We start from the raw sequence: 21,089 nt of genomic DNA, 5'->3' as shown, positions 1-21,089 counted from the left end.
AAAACGCCGGTGCCGTGTGGACGCCAGGCCTAAACGATAAGCAATTGTATCGGAGTCACCTGAATCCGTTGCCGTGTGGACAGGGCCTGAGAGGCTTTAGATACATGATTATAGGATAGATTTTAACAGTGCTTCAATGATTTCTGACCTAAATAGTATTAATGTATACGCATTTGAAATTTCACCTTAAAGTTCAACATGCAAGTTAAACTCGTACACTACCGTTCAAAAGTTTGGGGTCACTTTGAAATGTCCTTATTTTTGAAAGAAAAGCACTGTTCTTTGCAATGAAGATCACTTTAAACTAATCAGAAATCCACTCTATACATTGCTAATGTGGTAAATGACTATTCTAGCTGCAAATGTGTGGTTTTTGGTGCAATATCTCCATAGGTGTATAGAGGCCCATTTCCAGCAACTATCACTCCAGTGTTCTAATGGTACAATGTGTTTGCTCATTGCCTCAGAAGGCTAATGGATGATTAGAAAACCCTTGTACAATCATGTTAGCACAGCTGAAAACAGTTTAGCTCTTTAGAGAAGCTATAAAACTGACCTTCCTTTGAGCAGATTGAGTTTCTGGAGCATCACATTTGTGGGGTCGATTAAATGCTCAAAATGGCCAGAAAAATGTCTCAACTATATTTTCTATTCATTTTACAACTTATGGTGGTAAATAAAAGTGTGACTTTTCATGGAAAACACAAAATTGTCTGGGTGACCCCAAACTTTTGAACAGTGGTGTAGGTATACGATAGATTTGAAAATCTACGGGGATACCTTGCACTTAATTATCTCTGATCAAGTCGTGTTGTAACAAAAATGTGCATGAAAATATGAAGTGGTTTGCTCCATCTTATGCAACCCAATGAAGAGAATCGATCATCATGACCTCCTGTTGATGACAAAGGGATCTGAACCTAAGAACTGCCACCTTAAAATAAGTTGCTGTATTACTATAACTGTAATGATTTAGAATGTTTCTGATGCAATTACCGTAATACATGTATAACTAAGATGCACTGAAAAGAAAAGTAAGGCAACTGCATATTATAAAGTTTAAATTTTGGCACTTTATTAAATGGACTAGATTAAGGGCGTATTCACACCTACGTTGTTTGGTCCGGATCAAACGAACCAAATTTCCCTTGGTCCGGACCTTTTGGGTTGGTCTGAATACAAACCACCGAACTCTGGTCCGGACCAAACAAGCGGACCGAGACCGAGCTGCAAGGTCAGACTCGGTCCGGACCAAAGGAACCCTGGTGCGGATCTTTTGGAGGTGTGAAAGCAGACCGGACCTAATCTGACAGCTTTGCTTTTTTGTACCTTGGGAGCTTCCGTCGTTTGTCGAGCATTATGGGAAACAGAGTCTTGACACTCCACCGCAAAGTGCAAACACTTTCGGTTGTCAAGGGAACCTTACAACAGTCGTTCAGTCACCAGTGGTAGGCGAGTACAAAAAATGAGTAGGGGGCAAACGTGGGCCGAGGAAGAAACGCGTACCCTTGTGGATATATGGGCAGATGTCCACATATCTGAGCTTTTGGAGAGAACACACAAAAATGCCGACGTGTTTGCTGTATTCAGTGAGAAAATGAAGGAGAAGGGGTTCACGCGCTCCCCAGAACAATGTCGGCTAAAAGTGAAGAAACTCCGTCAGACCTACATTAAAATCAGGGACATTCTTTCAAAAAGTGGCGGTACTAGCGACTTGTGTGAAGAGCCAGAACTATCACAACATGATGTGCGCTCATCAGCGCTATCCTCCGTGACTACTTTTGAACTTAACGCTTTGTGCGCGTGTCGTCTCTGACCAATAGCTGAACGACCTCAGGGCGCGTGGCTTTGTTGACAGATTTTGGTCCGCTTACTAAAATGTACAGTGTGAAAGCAAACCGCACCAAAATGAAAAAATAAAAAAAAACATTTGGTTCGGACCAAAGCAAGTGAACTATCGAACTATCCTGGTCTGAATACACCCTTAGATTAAAACATATTTAAAGGAAAAGAAAACTTAATTCTTACATTCAAGTTTGCAGAAAGATTATGTATTTATAAAAACATTCATGAAGAGATTGTGTTAATAAGTGTCAAATGTAGCATAATTGCGAATAAAAATGATGAGCGTATTTGGCAGTGTGAGGTCACTGTGAGCCTTTAACGAAAGAATAATCCAGAGCCGCCTTTTGTTAAATGGATCCCAGTGACATCACACTGCCAAAAATGCTTAGGATTATTATTTGAAATTATGCTATATTTGACACATTTGGACAACTTCCCTTCGTGAGAGTGTTTATAAGTACATAATCTTTCTGCAAACCCAAACTAATGAATTAAGTTTTCTCCTGCTTTAAAGCAGATTAATCCTCCTTGGCTTTTGCTTGGCCCAGTGTTGGGCAGTAGGGCTGTAACGATATGCGTATCGAAATCGCGATACGCAGAGCCACGATCCGTATCGCGATACAACAAGGCAGAATCGCGGTACACCCTTTCAAACTTCTCCTCAGCCCAAAAACAGAGGCGCTTCCAAACTTCAATTTATGAATACTTTACTTTTTATTTAAATTACATTTTAAACTTACTTAAATTACTTTTATTTTTTTATATCTATTAGTAAGTCGTTTTTTCGCCGACCTGCGACAATCTTCTGCGAGTCACGCAACGTCCACACTCGCCACTGGCAGAGCATTCATTTCTTTTAAGCGGTCGCCATTCTGGTTGCGACGCGGGGAGCGAATCTGTAAACAAGCAGCTCATTGGCTGGCTAGGTGTGCCACAAGCCAATCACAATCACTTGACCGGAAAGGCATGCAGTGTTGCCAGATTGGGCGGGTTTAGGTGCTTTTTGGCTGGTTTTGAACATATTTTGGGGTGGAAAACGTTAGCAATATCTGGCAACACTGAAGGCATGTCTGCTTGGGCGGAAGCCTTCTGCGGCAGTTACATTTTGACACGCGAGCAATGTTTCACTATAAAAATTCCGTAATTTCCATCTGTTTTCCGCGATCACAGAAAATCATTGGCCCTATGAGAGTGAGACAGTGAGAGAGCCACCCCCCCCAAAAAAAATCTTAACGGATTTACACGATTTGGAAAAATGACTTTTTCAGAACCGAAAAAAACAGAGCTTCCGGCTCAACAGTATTATTTTGAGAAATAAAACAGTCTTTGGATATACATTTGTTCATTTTTGCATACATATTACTCATTCTCTGCAGTGGTCTGAATTATTTGTTATTAAATAGTTAATGTAAGTAAGTAAATGTTAATAAGTCAAATTTACTACTTTAAAAAAACATTTTTTAAAAAATCGTGGGCGTATCGAATCGTGGGTCAAAAATCGTGATACGAATCGAATCGTGAGTTGGGTGTATCGTTACAGCCCTATTGGGCAGCCCTCTCATCGTCCATCTAGCTGCCATCCATGCTGATGTGGACCAAATTGTCCAGAGTCTTCTCCTAGCTTATTAAAATCAGTCGGTTTTGTCCGTCCGGCGGGGGGGGGGGGGACAACATCGGCAGCCAATGAGATCGCTTATAATGAATCGGAAACTTCCGGGATGTCTGACGTTTTCTTTCGATATTTTTATTGGACGGTTTGAACATGTGATCTTGACGTAGCCAACAGATTACAGTTTGTTTGCATCATACCACGCGGACATATTACTTTGACAGAATCAACACAAACATTGGAAAAAAAAAAAAAGAGCACTTGTTTAACACAAATATCAATCAGTATGTAAATGGATCTGTTATTTGCTCTCCTACGGTATGTATCTTGTGGGTAGGAAATTTTAACGTATCGGTATAAATCTAAGCGTATCGGATTTTAACTAAAGCGACGAAGCGTATCGGCAGGCAGAGCAAGCGTATAACGCCCGATACGCTAAAACGCTTTGGGGAAAACCATGCAATTATTCCACGAAATCGAGTTGTACATGAGCTGACAGCCGACGAGGCGCGTAGCACCGAGTTGGCTATGGACGACGAGATTGAGTGGAACAACTTTAATTCTATTCACATTCACTGGATTTTGAGAAAGAGCATTTTTATTTTCTGTGAATTCAATAAATAAAAACTTTATAGAAAACGTCTGACAAAATCATTTCCGCTTAGAATGTAAACAAACTGGCGAAAAGACAGGACCGATTTGTGAAAAATGCGATGATAAAAATTCTTGAAAAAAAGATTCATTCTTACTATCAAATACTTTTATTCCATATTTTGTTGCTTTTTCTTTTTGTATTTTTTCTTCTTCTTCGTTTTGGGGTTTTTTTTGGCGGTTGGCAAATCAGCTTCAAGGTGCATTACTGCCCCCGACTGGCCTGGAGTGTGGAACAGGAGCTAATGTAGAAAAAAAAACCACCCTATATTCTTCTAGCCATTTCTGTTTCTTTTAAATACTTGATCATTTTTGGTGTTTTGTTTTCGAGTAGAGTTTTTATTTCGTCCTCGGTTGGTTCAGCAACACGCCGCCATTTTGTTTTTCTCTACTCACGGTATACGAGCTGATATCCTAGTAACGCAGTAGCCAATCAGAGCGCGTGACTGATCGTATCCAGAGAATGCGGATAGAATCATTTCATACATTGGAAGCTCTGCTCACCACATGGTCTCTTCCCATAGGATTCCATGTAAAACCTACTCCAAGGACGCATTTCAAGCTACTGACTGAACGCCACACGCTGCTCTGTACTCAGGCAGCTTTAAAAGCCCAGGGTTATATTTGAGGTGAAGGTCTAAATATGTGCCTTACGTATATGAGGTTCTCTTTATAACGCCGGCGCAGGTTCTCGATGAACGCCGCTTCGCTCGTGTAGTTGTCGAGAAGCAGGAAATCCTGCACCCCCACCCGATCCCTCGCTGACAGAGCGCTCTCCATCACCAACCTCACACCTCCATCTACCTCCACCTCCTACAGACAGAGAGAGAGAGAGAGAGAGGGGGGTGGGATTGTCATGATAACTTGTTGATATGACTAAGTACACAAACACGTAAACAATGGATTCAGAGTCAAAGTGGGTGAAGACTGTGTTGTGTTCCTGAGAACTGCGGCGTCCAGGGAGTCGTTAAAATCTCATTTAAGCCCTCAGCTCCGTTATCTCTGCTGTGTTAAAGGGAAAGGAATCTCTGGAACAACAATGGACAAGAGCCAAGGAAATCCAACTCTCACACACACACACACACACACACACACACACACACACACACACACACACACACCCCTACTGCTTTTGCCAGAGTATTGTTCTATCCTGAGCACTTACAGGTGGCCTTCCTGTCTTACATACACACACATACACTCACACTTGCAGGCTTACAATGTAAACATATAAACAAGCTGTTAGACACAGCATGAAAACACACACACACACACTTCCTCTACATCTGTAGTCAGATTTTCCACTGTTTGAACCTAACAGTCTTGCATGGTCAGTTTCCAGCCAGTGCCTGTGCATTTTGAGAGTGCGCATTGGGGGGGGGGGGGGGGGGGGGGGGGAATGAAGATTTTGAACACATGGTGTTACAAAGAACAGCTGAGGAAAGATTTCAAGTACCATGAGAACACCAGACACACCCTAACACACACACACACACACGGAAAGTCACAACGCTAAAAATGGAGTTCAGTTTGCAACTGAATGTATAATCAAGTTTACAAATTCCTAACCGTTGTGATTTGGCATCACTCACCGCACCCCTAATGCGCATTCCATCCCTCACTCTTTTTCTGTCCTCCATTAGCTGTGTTTGATTTGCACGAGTTTCTCTGCCCAAACATCCCTCTCTCTCTCCTTCTATGTCTCCACACATGCACCATCTCTCCATCACTTTGTCCCGATCGCAAATGCAATTCATGTGCTTTGAGTTGGTCCCATGCTGCACAGGAACAGAAGTTTGGTCATGGTGCATGTGGAAAGACAGCAATCATCTCATGCACTGAATTAGAGTCGAGTCGTGTTCTTACGAGATTTAAATCACATTTGGAAGCTTCCTGAAATTGAAACCAACATTAACCAAACAAACATCCTGAAGTGATTAAATGATTACACGTGTCCTACCAATCTGCTAATATGACTTTGATGGCTTTACATGGTGTGATTTTTGACCAGATTTTGCTCTCGCAGGCAAAAGTCCTGCTTCCTAGAACGATTCTTCAGTCATGAGCTGAGATCGCCCGTCTTAAAAACGTGTTCCATGCATCCCAAAAAGCAAGCAGTCTCAGAAAACACACTACCTGACTGCATGGTGTCCTAAAATACCTCTGCACACTTCTTACATTCCTCACTGCTATCGCTTTACGTATTCACTGGTGGTTTTAATGTTTCCCATTCAAACCGTTCTTGCCTCCAACTTAGCAACAAGTCAGGGCTGTTAGCAGTTTTGCATGATAGACTAACAGCCCCAACCTGCTGCTAACCAGAAGGCAAAGCAGTTACAACTGGAGGCAAATTCTGCTCAAGACAAAGACAAATAGATTAAAAAACAGCTTCTTTCCAAAAGCCAGAACCGCCCTGAACTCGGATATGCTCTGACTTTATAGTCCATTTTATTTTACTATTTTACTAATTTATAATGTGCAGTACTTTATAAGGTGACTCTCTATGCAATACTTTTATAATGTGCAATACCTCACTCCATAATGTGAAACGCAACACATACACCTCAAGTCTGTGCACCTTACCTTACAATAATTCATAATGTGTAATATTTTATCTTATAATGTGACTCTCTCGTGCAATAATTTATAATGTGACTGTCTCTGTGCAATACTTTGTGCGCAATACCTCAATCCATAATGTGTAACACAACACATACACCTCAGACTGTGCACCTTACCCCCCCCTTACACCCCCTTTCCCCCCCCTCCTCTCTCTCTACACGCTGTTTGCACTGTTATTGGAGATGCTTTAATCTCATTGTACATGTGTATAGTGACAATAAAGGCATTCTATTCTATTGTATTCTAAGTGCAAAGGAGAGTGTCAGGTTTAATGGAGAATCAGTTCTGACTAAAAGACATGAGTGGAATCTTAAGTACGCCGGCCTGGATATCATAACACACCACCTTTCACATTACACAGGTTTTCATCCAAGGGATTGTGTGGGGGGGTGTCATTGCACTTTTTTAAAAAAGTTACTCATGTCGACATTAGCATCTTGGAAATAGTGATGCATCCTTTTCCTCCTTAAATTTATAAGTTGTTAGCCATCACTGTGACACTGCTTTCAAGAGCAACACATTTAACAATGGGTTCAGTACGATTTCTGAAAAAACACATCTCCAGCGGGGTGGCATGGTGGTGTAGTGGTTAGCGCTGTCGCCTCACAGCAAGAAGGTCCGGGTTCGAGCCCCGTGGCCGGTGAGGGCCTTTCTGTGCGGAGTTTGCATGTTCTCCCCGTGTCCACGTGGGTTTCCTCCGGGTGCTCTGGTTTCCCCCACAGTCCAAAGACATGCAGGTTAGGTTAACTGGTGACTCTAAATTGAGCGTAGGTGTGAATGTGAGTGTGAATGGTTGTCTGCGTCTATGTGTCAGCCCTGTGATGACCTGGCGACTTGTCCAGGGTGTACCCCGCCTTTCACCCGTAGTCAGCTGGGATAGGCTCCAGCTTGCCTGCGACCCTGTAGAACAGGATAAAGAGGCTAGAGATGAGATGTCTCCAACGGTTAAACGGGTGGTGCACAATAAGATTTGAAGGATTTTTTTTTTTTAAAGTCATGGAATCCACCCCTATTTCCACAAAGCTTACGATGATTCAACAAGAGTTAACATTCGCAAGGACTCTCGAGTGGGGTGGCACGGTGGTGTCGTGGTTAGCACTGTCACCTCACAGCAAGAAGGTTCTGGGTTCGAGTCCAGTGGCTGACGGGGGCCTTTCTGTGTGGAGTTTGCATGTTCTCCCCACGTCTGCATGGGTTTACTCCGGGTGCTCCGGTTTCCCCCACAGTCCAAAGACATGCAGGTTAGGATAATTGGTGGCTCTAAATTGACCGTAGGTGTGCATGGTTGTGTGTCTCCATGTGTCAGGCCTGTGATGATCTGGCAACCTGTTCAGGGTGTACCCCGCCTCTCGCCCTAGTCAGCCAGGATAGGCTCCAGCTTGCCTGTGACCCTGCACAGGATTAGCGGTTACGGATGATGGAAGGACTCTCAAATGTACTCGGACACTGATTGAAAGCTGATTTGCAACTCTATAAACATGAAAAATTCTCCTGTGTGAATGAGCGTGAGGGGCGTGTCCAAATAACTTCTTGGCAACAGGCCAATCCAAATCCAGCACAAACATCCATTCCTGACCAGAATGAAGAATTCCAAACTGTGCGTTTTTTCACCTGTATAATACACTTGCTCTGAGACAATGGCTTCAACTATTATTTTTGATTGTCTCATCTCATCTCATTGTCTCTAGCCGCTTTATCCTGTTCTACAGGGTCGCAGGCAAGCTGGAGCCTATCCCAGCTGACTACGGGCGAAAGGCGGGGTACACCCTGGACAAGTCGCCAGGTCATCACAGGGCTGACACATAGACACAGACAACCATTCACACTCACATTCACACCTACGCTCAATTTAGAGTCACCAGTTAACCTAACCTGCATGTCTTTGGACTGTGGGGGAAACCGGAGCACCCGGAGGAAACCCACGCGGACACGGGGAGAACATGCAAACTCCGCACAGAAAGGCCCTCGCCGGCCACGGGGCTCGAACCCGGACCTTCTTGCTGTGAGGCGACAGCGCTAACCACTACACCACCGTGCCACCCCCATTTTTGATTGTTTCTACATAATTTCCCAAATTATTTATTTGAGCAAGAAATGAAAAACATTGACTGTTGCAGTTTTGATTGTTGGTGATGTTCACTTGACATGCTTCATGGAGTCCACAATAAGCAGGACCATGTGCAGGCTACCAGGCTCTCTCAAAGGGAAAGGTGGTGTTTTGGGTTTTTTTGGACCACGAGCTGGCCTAGTGGTTAGCGTGTCCACCTCTTGACCAGGAGATCACGAGTCCTACTCATATCAAAGACCATCAATAAAAAATGGTATCTACTGCCATCTGGCAAGGCACACTGCAATACAGATGCGAGTGGTGGGTCAAACTCTCGCAGTTACCAGAGGACCAGCCCCCCACTGTAACCCTAGCTGTATAGGCGAGAGGCCGAGGGCTATAGAAGCAGAGATCGGCACCGCCCAATGCACCTTAATGGGACGAGAGACTGCCTGGGAAGACCAGGTCCTGCCACGGGAAGGACTTTGACGGCAATTTGGGGGTGTTTCTTTATGCAAATCAGCGTGTCCATTCACAATCAGCGATTTATAAATGTGTAGGATTCATCAAATGTCCACTGCGTGCAGACGCGTGATAAATGCCAATTTCTTTCCACGGTTCTTACACGCAAATTTGAAAGGCGTTAATTTATGACTCTTCAGGAATAAATGAGACCAAGCCAACGTCTAAGATATATTTCACGGATAACGACAGCAGAGTTTATTGTTGTTAAATGTGATCAATTGTGCCAGCTGGATACAGAAGGAATAAAACATGATGTGGCGTGTCATTACAGAACGATAAACAACGAAGAAGTCATGAGTTACTGTTCCAACCGCAGCCTGAAGATGATTATGTATACTGAAGATGTATACTGTTCCTACTTATTCAGGTGACATTGGGCATACCTAACCACCTGTGTTTTCTTTCCCTCCCCCCCACCCCAAATCTGTCCCTCTGAGTTACATGGAGTCAACAGGAAATCTTTTGGTGGAGATGGTGGGGACCTCGACTGGCTATCGTAGCCTGCAGGGAATCGGCCGTCAGACATTCTGTCGCATGTCCCAGACCCGGTGAAATGTAACTGAATTGTCTTGGCCAGGCCTAAGGGTCCCATCTGCATCTCATCATTGCTGAGGAGTGTGCTCCCATCACCCAATCAAGCATCCAGCCAGAGCAGGTCATGATATATTTTTTACCATATTAACATGCCATTGTGTGTTATGCCTGATGTAAAGACTCTCGTCTCTGCGAGCCTACCACACAGATTTAAATACTTGTCATTTTTAGGGCATACCTAACAACGTGTTTTCTTTCTCTCTCTCTCTCTCTTCTCCCCCCCCCCCCCCCCCCATCTGTCCCTCTGAGTTACATGTTGATCCTGGGATTGAGATGCTGGCCTCTTCTGCCCCTCGGACCTGCTTGATCCATCCTGGTGCCCTGTGTCTGGTCGGAGTTTTATCGCCCCACTCCTGTGAAGGACGGCCCCATGAGGACAGTTGAGGGTTATACCTGTTAAAACTGTTAATATTATAGTCAGGCTGTCTGTTGTTGCCCAAATGAGGATGGGTTCCCTTTTGAGTCTGGTTCCTCTCGAGGTTTCTTCCTCATGTCGTCTGGGGGAGTTTTTCCTTGCCACCGTCGCCACAGGCTTGCTCATTGGGGATAGATTAGGGATAAAATTAGCTCATGTTTTAAGTCGTTCAAATTCTGTAAAGCTGCTTTGCGACAATGTTTATTGTTAAAAGCGCTGTACAAATAAACTTGATTTGATTTTGATTTGATTATTTTCCTATAAAAGCATCCTTATTACTCTTCCACCATGACGATTAAAACGTATTTATTTATTAAAGAATGGTACATCATTATTTTCATCCCTTTATACTTAAATGTCATGGAGAAACCGGTTACGTTCAGAACAATTGCTAGATTTTTTCCTTTTTGAAAACGTACCTGTTTTCCTAGGGCTACTGTACATGTCTGTTCTAACTTGTTAGCAAACCTCAAGAAAGCTAAATAAAGCGATAACATCTCGTGTATCCTGCACTAGATTTACACCTACAGTGTTTTTTGTCAATGCCTTGGTAGATTTACTGCACACGTGTGCACTGTAATTCCAGCACTCTGGCCTCTTCCAGGTAGGAACTATGCGTGGCAAATCTGCATCACTTAAACATCTGTTTCAAACAATATTCATATGGAAACACTTTAAAACTGAGACCTGGGATTAAACACTCAAACACTCAAGCTTGTGTCTAGTTAGAGTCGCTAGAGGAACATCGGCTGTTCTAAGCAAGGTTCCAAACTCCATTACAACTTATTTCTGAGGACTTTATGCAATGCAAAGTCTTGGTGGATGAAGGACATTGGTCCTAAAATGTAAATATAAATGAAAATGAAGGATTTTGTGCGTCATGTTCAGTTCAATCCAAGCGAATGTCTTGCAGCAGCTGCTGTCAAAGCTGCTGGAAATGAAGCAACAACTTCGGACCAATCAGACTGAAGCGTCCAACAACACCGTGGTATAAAATTCCTCAGTGACATCATGTGGCTGTGTCTCAATCTGAACACCATGACCTAGTGTTAGGATAAAGTTTAAATGAATGGCTTGTAAACTTGAGCCCTGCTGCAGATGAACTCTTTAGTTGTTTTTGTCCCAACACCTTCCACAACGTGGTGCATCATGGAGCAGATCACTGCTCGAGAACATCATTCTGGCAAATGCATTTCATCATACCATATTACTTTTCTTTAGGTCAAAATGTGCTGCTGATGTTCAAAAATCATCCAGAGGCCCTGTAACAGAGGCTGTTTTGGGAGAATTTTGGCTGTGGGCCTCTGTGGTTTTATAAGGCTCTAGCTTTTCCATATAAGGGGTTTTCTTTCCACTACACAGCTCTGATGAGGGCACGGTGTCCTGGGCACTTACAGTAGGCTGCCTCCTCTACACTGAGTTTACTCACTGACTGGGACTGTGGGGAAACGATTTAGTGCTCAAGATGATGAAAGAACGCAAATCCCTGAAATCATCTCCAGACAGGACAAAAGGGTAATGGAGCAACAGTCAAAGTCTGCAGCACACATGCTGGCTCACACACACAGCATCAAGTAAGATTTGAATCTCCACATACATTCAACACTGTCCAAAGCATTTCCGCAAACTTTAACCCTCAGTACACATAAACCTAACTATAATCTCAGTAACCTGAGCCCTCAACATTGCACCTAACCCTAATCTCATTCACCTTAACCCTAATCCTAACCTCAGTAAACTTAACCCTCAATACACCTAATCCTAATCTCAGGAACCCTAACCTTGATGTCAGTAATCTTAACCTCAGTAACTTTAACCTTAGTATACGTTACCTTAACCTCACTAACCCTAATCCCAGTATACTTAATCTTAACCTCAGTAACCCTAATCTCAATATACTTAATCTATCCTCAGTAATCCTAATCTCAGTATACTTAATCTTAACCTCTACAACCTAAACCTCAGTAACCTTAAAGTGCACATCACGGGTAAATTCAGGAGCAAGATCAATGTAATTCCTATTTTATATTAAACGTTGGTCAAATACCTATAACATTCTGCTAGAGGTCTGCGCGGGTCGGATTTTTCAGTCCCGCTCCCGCCCGCGCCCGCATCGTGCAGTCCCGCTCCCACCCGCAAAGAATTATGATTTTCAGTCCCGCTCCGGCCCACAAAAAAATTATGATTTTCAGTCCCGCTCCCGCCCGCGCCTGTCATATTTTGTCCCGCTCCCGCCCGCAAATCCCGCATGATGCAGACGTTCGCGTTATTTCTCAGGAAAGTTCTTGTCTTGACACAGCGTGATGGTGCCTCGCCCCCTACTTTGAGTGGATTTCAGCATAAATATCTACAGCTCACGTTCACGTTTGTTATTATTTACCTTGTTTCTGAATTCAGCATGTAGTGTCTCTAATAATAATAATAATAATAATAATTAGTGCTGTCAAGCGATTAAAATATTTAATCGCGAATCACACATTATCACATAAGAAACCATTGTAATTCTCTGATCAGCATTAAAAAGTGAATGGGCTTGCTTTGTACCAATGGTGTTTTTTTTTTTATTGCAAAGCAAAGCTAGTAAGAGAAGTGAATTGATTTCCTGCTTGAGTTAGTCTACAACTCTAATCAGAGAGACAGGTTACACAGTGACGGTAGGCTTGACTCAATGCTATCCCAGAAATCCTTCCTGTAATATGCAAATTTGGCCGCCTCTGATTGGACAGCCAAATTTGCATATTACAGGAAGGATTTTTGGGATAGCATTGAGTCAAGCCTACCGTCACTGTGTAACCTGTCTCTCTGATTAGAGTTGTAGACTAACGCAAGCAGTAAATCACTTCACTCATAGTTCTCTTCCTAGCTGGGTGTGAATTGCGAGTCATTAGAGTGATCAAAGGATTTCCCGTTAGGGTGATCAATGGCAAATTTAAGATGCCATTCCTCACTCAATCTGGTAATCTGACTCTCTCTGCAAATGTAGGCATCTTAAAATGTTATTAATGCCAAATAAAATATCCAGCACAAATTATATATGATAGACATAAATTAATAATTTATAAATTTTATTTCAAACACGTTTTTAGTTAGCGGGACTGCAGCTTATCACCGCTCCCGCCCGCGCCGCATATGTGCACTCCCGCGCGCACATGTGCACTTCCGGTCGCGCCCGCAATGAGCTTTCAAAATTTGTCCCGCGCCGCACTGCTTTGCGGCGGGTCCCGCGGGAGTGCAGGGCTCTACATTCTGCATTCTCTGCAATTTTTTTTACCTTGCACAATACCAGAAACATTCAGTTGAAATCAAGCCATTTGAGGCGAATTGGTCCGCCTCTGAAAAAACTTGGCATTTGGATTTCCCGGGAAACATTGATTTTCGTGACGTCGCGTGCGGGACGCCTCCCTCTGAATCCTACGTCAGCACTGGTTTGTTTATGAGAAAACAACCTGGTGGTATTCTGCAAATTTCTTCAACATTATCACGCAATTATTAAAACGGTTAACAGATGTATCGTAGGAGGGTGTAGCAACATTGCATTCTTCATCCAAAGGTAAAGTAACATTGCGCTCAGGTGGCAATTCCATATTTCAATGCAAAATCGCTAGCTGCTGTGCAGTGAAACCGTGCAAGCTCTCGCAGCCTGCTGGTGCTTCCGCAGGTGACGTCACAAATCTGGCTCCAGACTCCCTTGGGATTTTTCCAGACGCGTTTTGTTTTATTTTTTTCTGCTGTAGACGGACGGCCTTGTGCAAAATTACCCTTCTGGATGAGTGTGGAAAGGGACATACTTTCATATAAAAAAAAACCCGAATTTGGTCCAGGATATGCACTTTAACCTCAGTAACCCTACTCTTAACCTCAGAAACCTTCATTTCAGTAACCATAAACTCACTATCCTTATTCTTAACCTCAGTCATCCTAATATTCACATCAGTAAACCTCATCCCAATAATTCTAAATCTACCAATCCTAGCCTTCACCTCAGTAAACCTAATCTTAATTTCAGTCCTAACTTCGGTGACCGAAGCTTAATTTCAAACCCAACCACAGTAACCCTAATCTTAATCTCAAACCTAACTACAGTAACTTTAATCTTAATTTCAACCATAACTGCAGTAACCCTATTCTTAATCTCAATCCTATCCCCAATAACGTCACTCAATAACTCAGTAATCCGAACGGCAGTAATATAAACTTAATCTCAATTCTAACCCGACAATAACCCTCACCTTCACCTCAGTACACATCAACCTAACTTTAGACTCAGCACTCAAATCATTTAGCTTTTGTGTAAATAAGAGCTGTAATTTTTGGGCAGAAAGGCTGCATGGGCGATTAATCATGTTTTATCAAAATATTTGGCCCCAACAAACAACTAAATCCCCCCCCCACACACACACACACACAGAATGTATTTAAAAGCTGATCTTACCCTGCCAATGTACCTCATCCTTCTCTATAGTAGTCTTCTTTTTTCCTGCTTCTCTTTTTCAATAATCCTTTGTTTCGGCAGGTCTTTCTTCCTTATTAGTCCTACGAGTTCGTTTGACAGACCATCAGCAGCACCTCAGCATGTGTGCATGTGTTCATCTCCTCACAGACGGCTCATCGTTTGGAATTCTCTACCCAACACACCATCAAACCTGACCAACTTTTCTACTTGCAGGAATCCTTCATTTTGCTTGAACGTGCTCTATCCACCCCCTCTCGTCAACATGAACGTGTTCCCTCTCTCTCTTCGACGGAAAAACACAGTAACGCACACAAGCCTCTATAATGAGTGGATTTCAATTACGCTGCTCCCCTTTTCTGCTTCTCTCTCCCTCTCTCTCTCTCTCCCCCCTCTCCTGGAACGTTAGAATAGCTGGAATGAGTCACTCCTCAAACAACAAATAACAGGGAAAATCCAAAAAGAAAAACTTCATCCGTAGAGAGAGAGAGAGAAAGAGAGAGGGAAAGGAAAAAGGGCATGGGTTAAAAATGAAGAAAAGAACTGAAAACAGATTCAGGAAAAATCCACCAAGTGTCTGCGGTGGCCGTCATCCCAGAGCCATGAGTGTGTCCAAGAGATCTGAACAAATCCCATGACTCTGCCTGAGAGCATTTTTCCCCTTTCCTTTCCACCCCTCCCGTGCTCTCCCTCTCCCTCCCTCATTCCAGCTTGCTCCCACTCCTTTACATGCCAGGACACATTGGTTTACAAAAAACAAAAAACAAACAAAAAAAAACCCTCTGGGTTCTCCGCAGAAACATTCGCTGTAATCTACACGTGATACAGAACAGATATGTGCCGATTATCGGTTGTACAGTATGTCACGTCACAATATTTCGCACACGCAAAAAAAAAAAGTGTTCCTGTGGACACTTTGAAAACAGTTTAAGAGGAGGATACTCGGGCTGGATTTATGCTCCTGATATATGGGGTGCCAAGTGTCACCGGGGCCCATTTCGTGGTGGGACGAAATGCATTCTGTGATGGACGAAATGCATTTCGTCCACGAAATGGGCCCGGTGACACTTGGCACCCCATACTGATACAGTATCGAGTCTGTCTTCTCTTTGTATTTCGGACAAATTTCAAGAAGAATGCCAAGTTTACAATTTAATAACATTCTGCTAGCCTTCTTGCGAACCATCTCATTAACCTCCTCATCATAGTGCATCATTTACTCAGTCAGCAAATGCACGTCGTCGTCATTTTCATGTCTGTGTCGTCCTCGCTAGGTTCGAGTTCCTTCACGGATATTATTTCACAACCCACTATACTTACATGAGAGAGGAAAATGGTTTGGGAAGCCATGAGACAATTGGTCGCTTCGGTTGATACGTGCAAACCAGTTTGTTTTTCATCGACCTAGAAACCCCTCCCACACTTGGGATGCTCCTGAAGGCAGTGTCTGTGACTTACATTAAAGTGCATATCACGGGTAAATTCAGGAGCAAGATCAATGTAATTCTCCTATTTTATATTAAACTTGGGTCAAATATCTGTCACATTCTGCACCTTGCGCAATACCAGAAAAATTCCGTTGACATCAAGCCATTTGAGGCGAATTGATCCGCCTCTGAAAAAACTTGGCATTTGGATTTCCCGGGAAACGTTGATTTTCATGACATCGCGTGCGGGACGCCTCCTTCTGAATCCTACGTCAGCGCTGGTTTGTTTATGAGAAAACGACCTGGTGGTTTTCTGCAAATTTCTTCAACGTTATCGTGTAATTATTAAAATGGTTAACAGATGTATCGTAGGAGGGTGTAGCAACACCAATCTTGATGGGATTAGTACTCATCGTTTCCCAAAAGACCGGACAATGAGAGAAAAATGGGAGCGCTTGGTCTACACAGGCTGTGCACTGAAACCGTACAAGCTCTCGCAGCCTGCTGGCGCTTCCGCAGGTGACGTCACAAATCTGTCTCCAGACTCCCTTGGGATTTTTCCAGACCCGTTTTGTTATTTTATTTTTTTCTGCTGTAGACGGATGGCCTTGTGCAAAATTACCCTTCTGGATGAGTGTGTAAAGGGACATACTTTCATATATTTAAAAAAAAAAAAAAAAAAAAAACGAAATCGGTCCAGAATATGCCCTTTAAGCATTAGGACAGAAACAAGATTATGAAAAGCTTGTTAAATCTCCTCTCCTCCTCCTATATGGTCACAGTGAGCATGTCCTGGTTTTACCAAGATGCAGCTGGTGTAGACGCAGTCAACATCGGAAAAAAAAAACGAAATGAACGCTGATGGCATCACTACAAGTCACAAAGTTTATCTTGCGCTTCCTCCAAGACACATGAACTCAGCTACTCTGTCTTTGCAAGCAGCAGTTCATGCTGCGTTACGGGGCAACATAATACACCCTGAGGACAGTGCTATCAACCCTCTTCTGCATACATGTGCTCACAGACACTCACGATTGGCTAGAGTAGCAGTGAGAGAGAGTCTAACATCACTCCTGCTCAGTGAGTACAGCTAATTTTGCTGTCTTGACTCCTGATTATAGATAGCGATGACATCTGGGTTCATACCAGGATTTTTTTTTTCCCTTCTCTCCTTCAACAACCAGAGAAAATCAGACAAAACCCTACATGCTTCTGCCTTTCTCAAAACAAATTTTATCTCGTGCCTGATGCTGTGACATTAACTCACACTCATCAATTGAAATTGTGCAGCCTACTGCACTATACTCCACGAGCTGGCCTAGTGGTTAGCGTGTCCACCTCAGGACCGGGAGATTGCAAGTTCTACTCATGGTCAAGTCATACCAAAGACCATCATAAAAATGGTATACCTACTGCCATCTGGCAAGGCACGCTGCAATACACATGCAAGTGGGGAAGTCAAACTCTCACGGTTACCAGAGGACCACTGTAACCCTAGCTGCATTCTTGGGTTTCAGGTCACGTGACTTTTCTTAGTGATTTCACTTCTGGTAAAACAGCTGGTGGTCTAGCAAACCAAAATGGCTGCCATAATGTAAACAACTAGCGATAACTTATCAGAGTACGCTCGTGATCTAGAAGCCACTGCTGGCTTTAGATATATTCAGAAGATTGCTGTGTGCAATGGAATCAACCCCTACAGTCTGAGAAAGAAGGATTTGTCATACGATCTCGAAAACTGCCCTTCAGTCGAGTTCCCCGACATCTCGAACTATCTGGTGTTGCAGACGTCCTTCTACACCGCAAAACAGCGTGGAAGAGTATGGAGGCTTACAACTTTTTTTGTACATGGCTGGGTAAAGGACCTCGGGATCAAGTCACTGCCCAGTGAATCCTGGATTGCAGGGATGAGAATGAAAAATACTTAAAAAGTCTGAAAAAACCAGGGCGGGGCCCATGGCCCAGGGCCCATAGCCCAAGGGGGCGGGGCCCAGGGGCTAATGATTTTTGGCTATTTTTTATTTACTTTTTTTTTTTTACCCCAAATCCATTAATTTTATCAGCAAAAAGTTGCAATGTATTTGGAAATAACTTCCCCTTCTTGGTGGACTACCAGGTGAAAATGATTAATATGGTACAAGAGACTTGTTTTTAATCAATTCACATTTGATGATTTCAAAAAATCAATGCACCTTTTAATATAAACGAGCTCTACAGTATTATATTTCTGCATTTTTGCTATTCATGTCTTTGAATACTCTAATCCTTTACAATAAAGTGCAAACCAGAAAAAAGTTCTATCATATAATTCTCTTAAGCTTTCTTCTGATGTTATCATGGTAGCAGGAGGTCTTGCATATTAAGCAGGCAACATTCAACATCACTCATCACTTCCCTTTCAACTGTTGTGTGTACTAACTAGGTTTTATCTGGACAGGATGTTGTGTAATGTAATGCAGATACCATACGGTCAATTTGAAGATCGAGATGGTGATTTTGAGTTAAAGAACAGGCATGTACAATGGGCATTACAAATTGGAAAAAAAAATTTAAATCAAAAACTATAAGTTCATCTCGGCCTAAAAAAAAATGTGGGCAGACGCTCCCGCGCGGCACATCCCAGCAATTCCCCCCCATGAAATGAGCAATAAGTAGGAGAGTTATACAGTATCATACCTAAAATTTTATCAGAAATATATATATATATGAGACTATGATTCTCCCCAACATGCTACATTAGACAAGCTAACCTCATTTATAAAAAGATACACACTTATATATGACATGTATTTGATATATATGATGTATATTCATACATTGTTACTTTACGGAAATCTTCAATAAGTTTGGTCTTTTCATGACAGCCTGTTGTAGACCTATAATGCACATGAAATGACACTCCTCACCTCAACATGTCCTTTACAATCATTTAAGCCACCATGGGCAATGCTGAAACCACTGCTGCAAACAGTACATCGCGCAAAACTGTCATTATTTTCTACCCTTATTAGACAGGGAGATTCTTTTGTGTAATCTGAGCTGAAGTGGGTTTTGTACTTTCGTTTTTTGGGGCGCGCGCTCTCTCTCTGCTATGCCGGTCGGTCCTCGAGAAAAGGGATAAAAGCCCGCCCACACTGAAAGCTGATTGGCTTATTTTGCTGAGTAACCCAATCAGGATGCTCTTTGTCTGGCATGCGCTACATGAACAGGCACACAGGCAGTGTTGCCACATTGGGTGGTTTTAAGTGCATTTTGGTGGGTTTTGAACATATTTTGGGATGGAAAACGTCAGCAATATCTGGCAACACTGCACACAGTCTCACTCGCGCGCGCGCACATTCTAAGATGCGTGATGCAGACCTTAATGTTGCGCGCGCACGCTCTTGCTCGCTTCTATCAATATGCAGGAGACTCCCGGAAGTTCTGGGAGACTTGGGATGTCTGCGTTATAAGGTGACCACAGATCGTTAATCATACCCCCCCCCCCCGAAAATTTCTCAACGGATTTACATCGATCTCAAAAACAATCATTTTGGTCTGAAAAAGTCGGAAATCCGCTGATCGGCGGAAAATTCTCATCCCTGTGGATTGTTTTTGCCCGTGTAAGTATGGTTTTTTTTAAGCTTTTTGTTCACATCTTTACAACGAAGCGCTGCAAGTTGAAGTGTAAACAAACAGCTCGCTTGATTCTCACTTGTGTTGGCACTTATCTCTCGGGTAAATCATTCACAAAGATCATCAGAAACCCCTTTAAAGACCTGGATCTTAGTTAAACAAGATGGAGAAGTGATCACGGCGCATTGTAACTGTACAGCTGGGTAAGAATTTTGTTGCGATCTTCATGCATATGGACTTTGTGAGGAATAAACAAAGAAACGTCTGGGGATTTTGGCACTTTGTGACTAAAAAAGAAAAGTAACGTAAAATAACGATGCATAGCAAGAAAAGTACTTGGAAAACACTAAGGACAGAGCTGAGAGGGAAATACAAAATTTTCACCAAGTCATCACTGCAAACTCGAGCATGCTTCGACTCGGCTCCCTTTGATTTCAGCAAGAGGTTTAAAAGCCATCTTTCTCCATGTCTTTTTGTGAAATCCTGCGTTCGTTCACCCTTTTTTAATTAGTTCACAGGAAACCCTGAAGAAACTTTTATCAGTTTCATGGTTTGATCGATTCGAACAACCTAAAACAATGCAAGCGTAAGGCATTTTTCATGCGAGCAATGAACCTTCTCCGTACAAACGCTTTGTCAACTGAGCTTTGGTAGACCACCAGCTAAAGTTTTGAATAACTAATGAGGCAAATGTGACGTCATGTGAAACCCAGCAATAGGTGAGAGGCTGAGGGCTGTAGAAGCGGAGATCGGCACCGCTCAATGCGCTTTGAGGAACTGGTTAGTACTGGGATGGGAGACTGTCTGGGAAGACCAAGTCCTGACATGGGAAGGACTTTGACTGCACTACACGCATCTGCGTTTACTAGAGGGATTAATTAATGTTTACAGATTACAGCATCCACCTTATAACTACACATGGTCACCTCACAATTCACCATGAAGAGAAAATAAGGACTAATTATCACCAAATGTTGGCCAACAACTTGCTGACTTTTTATCAAGGGCACAAACACGATGTGATGCATCGGGCACTTTCTTAGAAAAGGATAATGACTAGGACAGTGTCATGCCTCAAGCAAGAATTTATGTACTCATCTCATCTCATCATCTCTAGCCGCTTTATCCTGTTCTACAGGGTCGCAGGCAAGCTGGAGCCTATCCCAGCTGACTACGGGCGAAAGGCGGGGTACACCCTGGACAAGTCGCCAGGTCATCACAGGGCTGACACATAGGACACAGACAACCGTTCACACTCACATTCACACCTACGGTCAATTTAGAGTCAC

General features: G+C 43.0%; 1 protein-coding gene across 4 annotated transcripts in view; it reads right to left on the bottom strand.

The window, feature by feature from the left end:
- The window catches only part of myo1ca (myosin Ic, paralog a), a 55,017-nt gene that overhangs the window by 25,501 nt on the left and 8,427 nt on the right, over positions 1–21,089 (bottom strand). Inside the window, exons 1-2 of one of the 4 annotated variants that reach the window (XM_060912651.1) lie at positions 14,741–15,422; positions 4,760–4,918 (exon numbers count right to left, since the gene is read on the bottom strand). The exons of 1 other annotated variant lie outside the window; for it this stretch is intronic. In XM_060912651.1, coding sequence (XP_060768634.1) covers positions 4,760–4,918; positions 14,741–14,758 — 177 coding nt within the window. In that variant the 5' untranslated portion in view covers positions 14,759–15,422. Of the gene's footprint in view, positions 1–4,759; positions 4,919–14,740; positions 15,423–21,089 lie in introns of those variants that run through there. 2 more of the 4 variants (XM_060912652.1, XM_060912653.1) reach the window with 2 other exon arrangements.

The sequence above is a fragment of the Neoarius graeffei genome, chromosome 28 (assembly GCF_027579695.1).
Source record: "Neoarius graeffei isolate fNeoGra1 chromosome 28, fNeoGra1.pri, whole genome shotgun sequence".
NCBI classification, from domain to species: Eukaryota; Metazoa; Chordata; class Actinopteri; order Siluriformes; family Ariidae; genus Neoarius; species Neoarius graeffei.
This window is presented reverse-complemented; position numbering and strand designations above follow the sequence as displayed.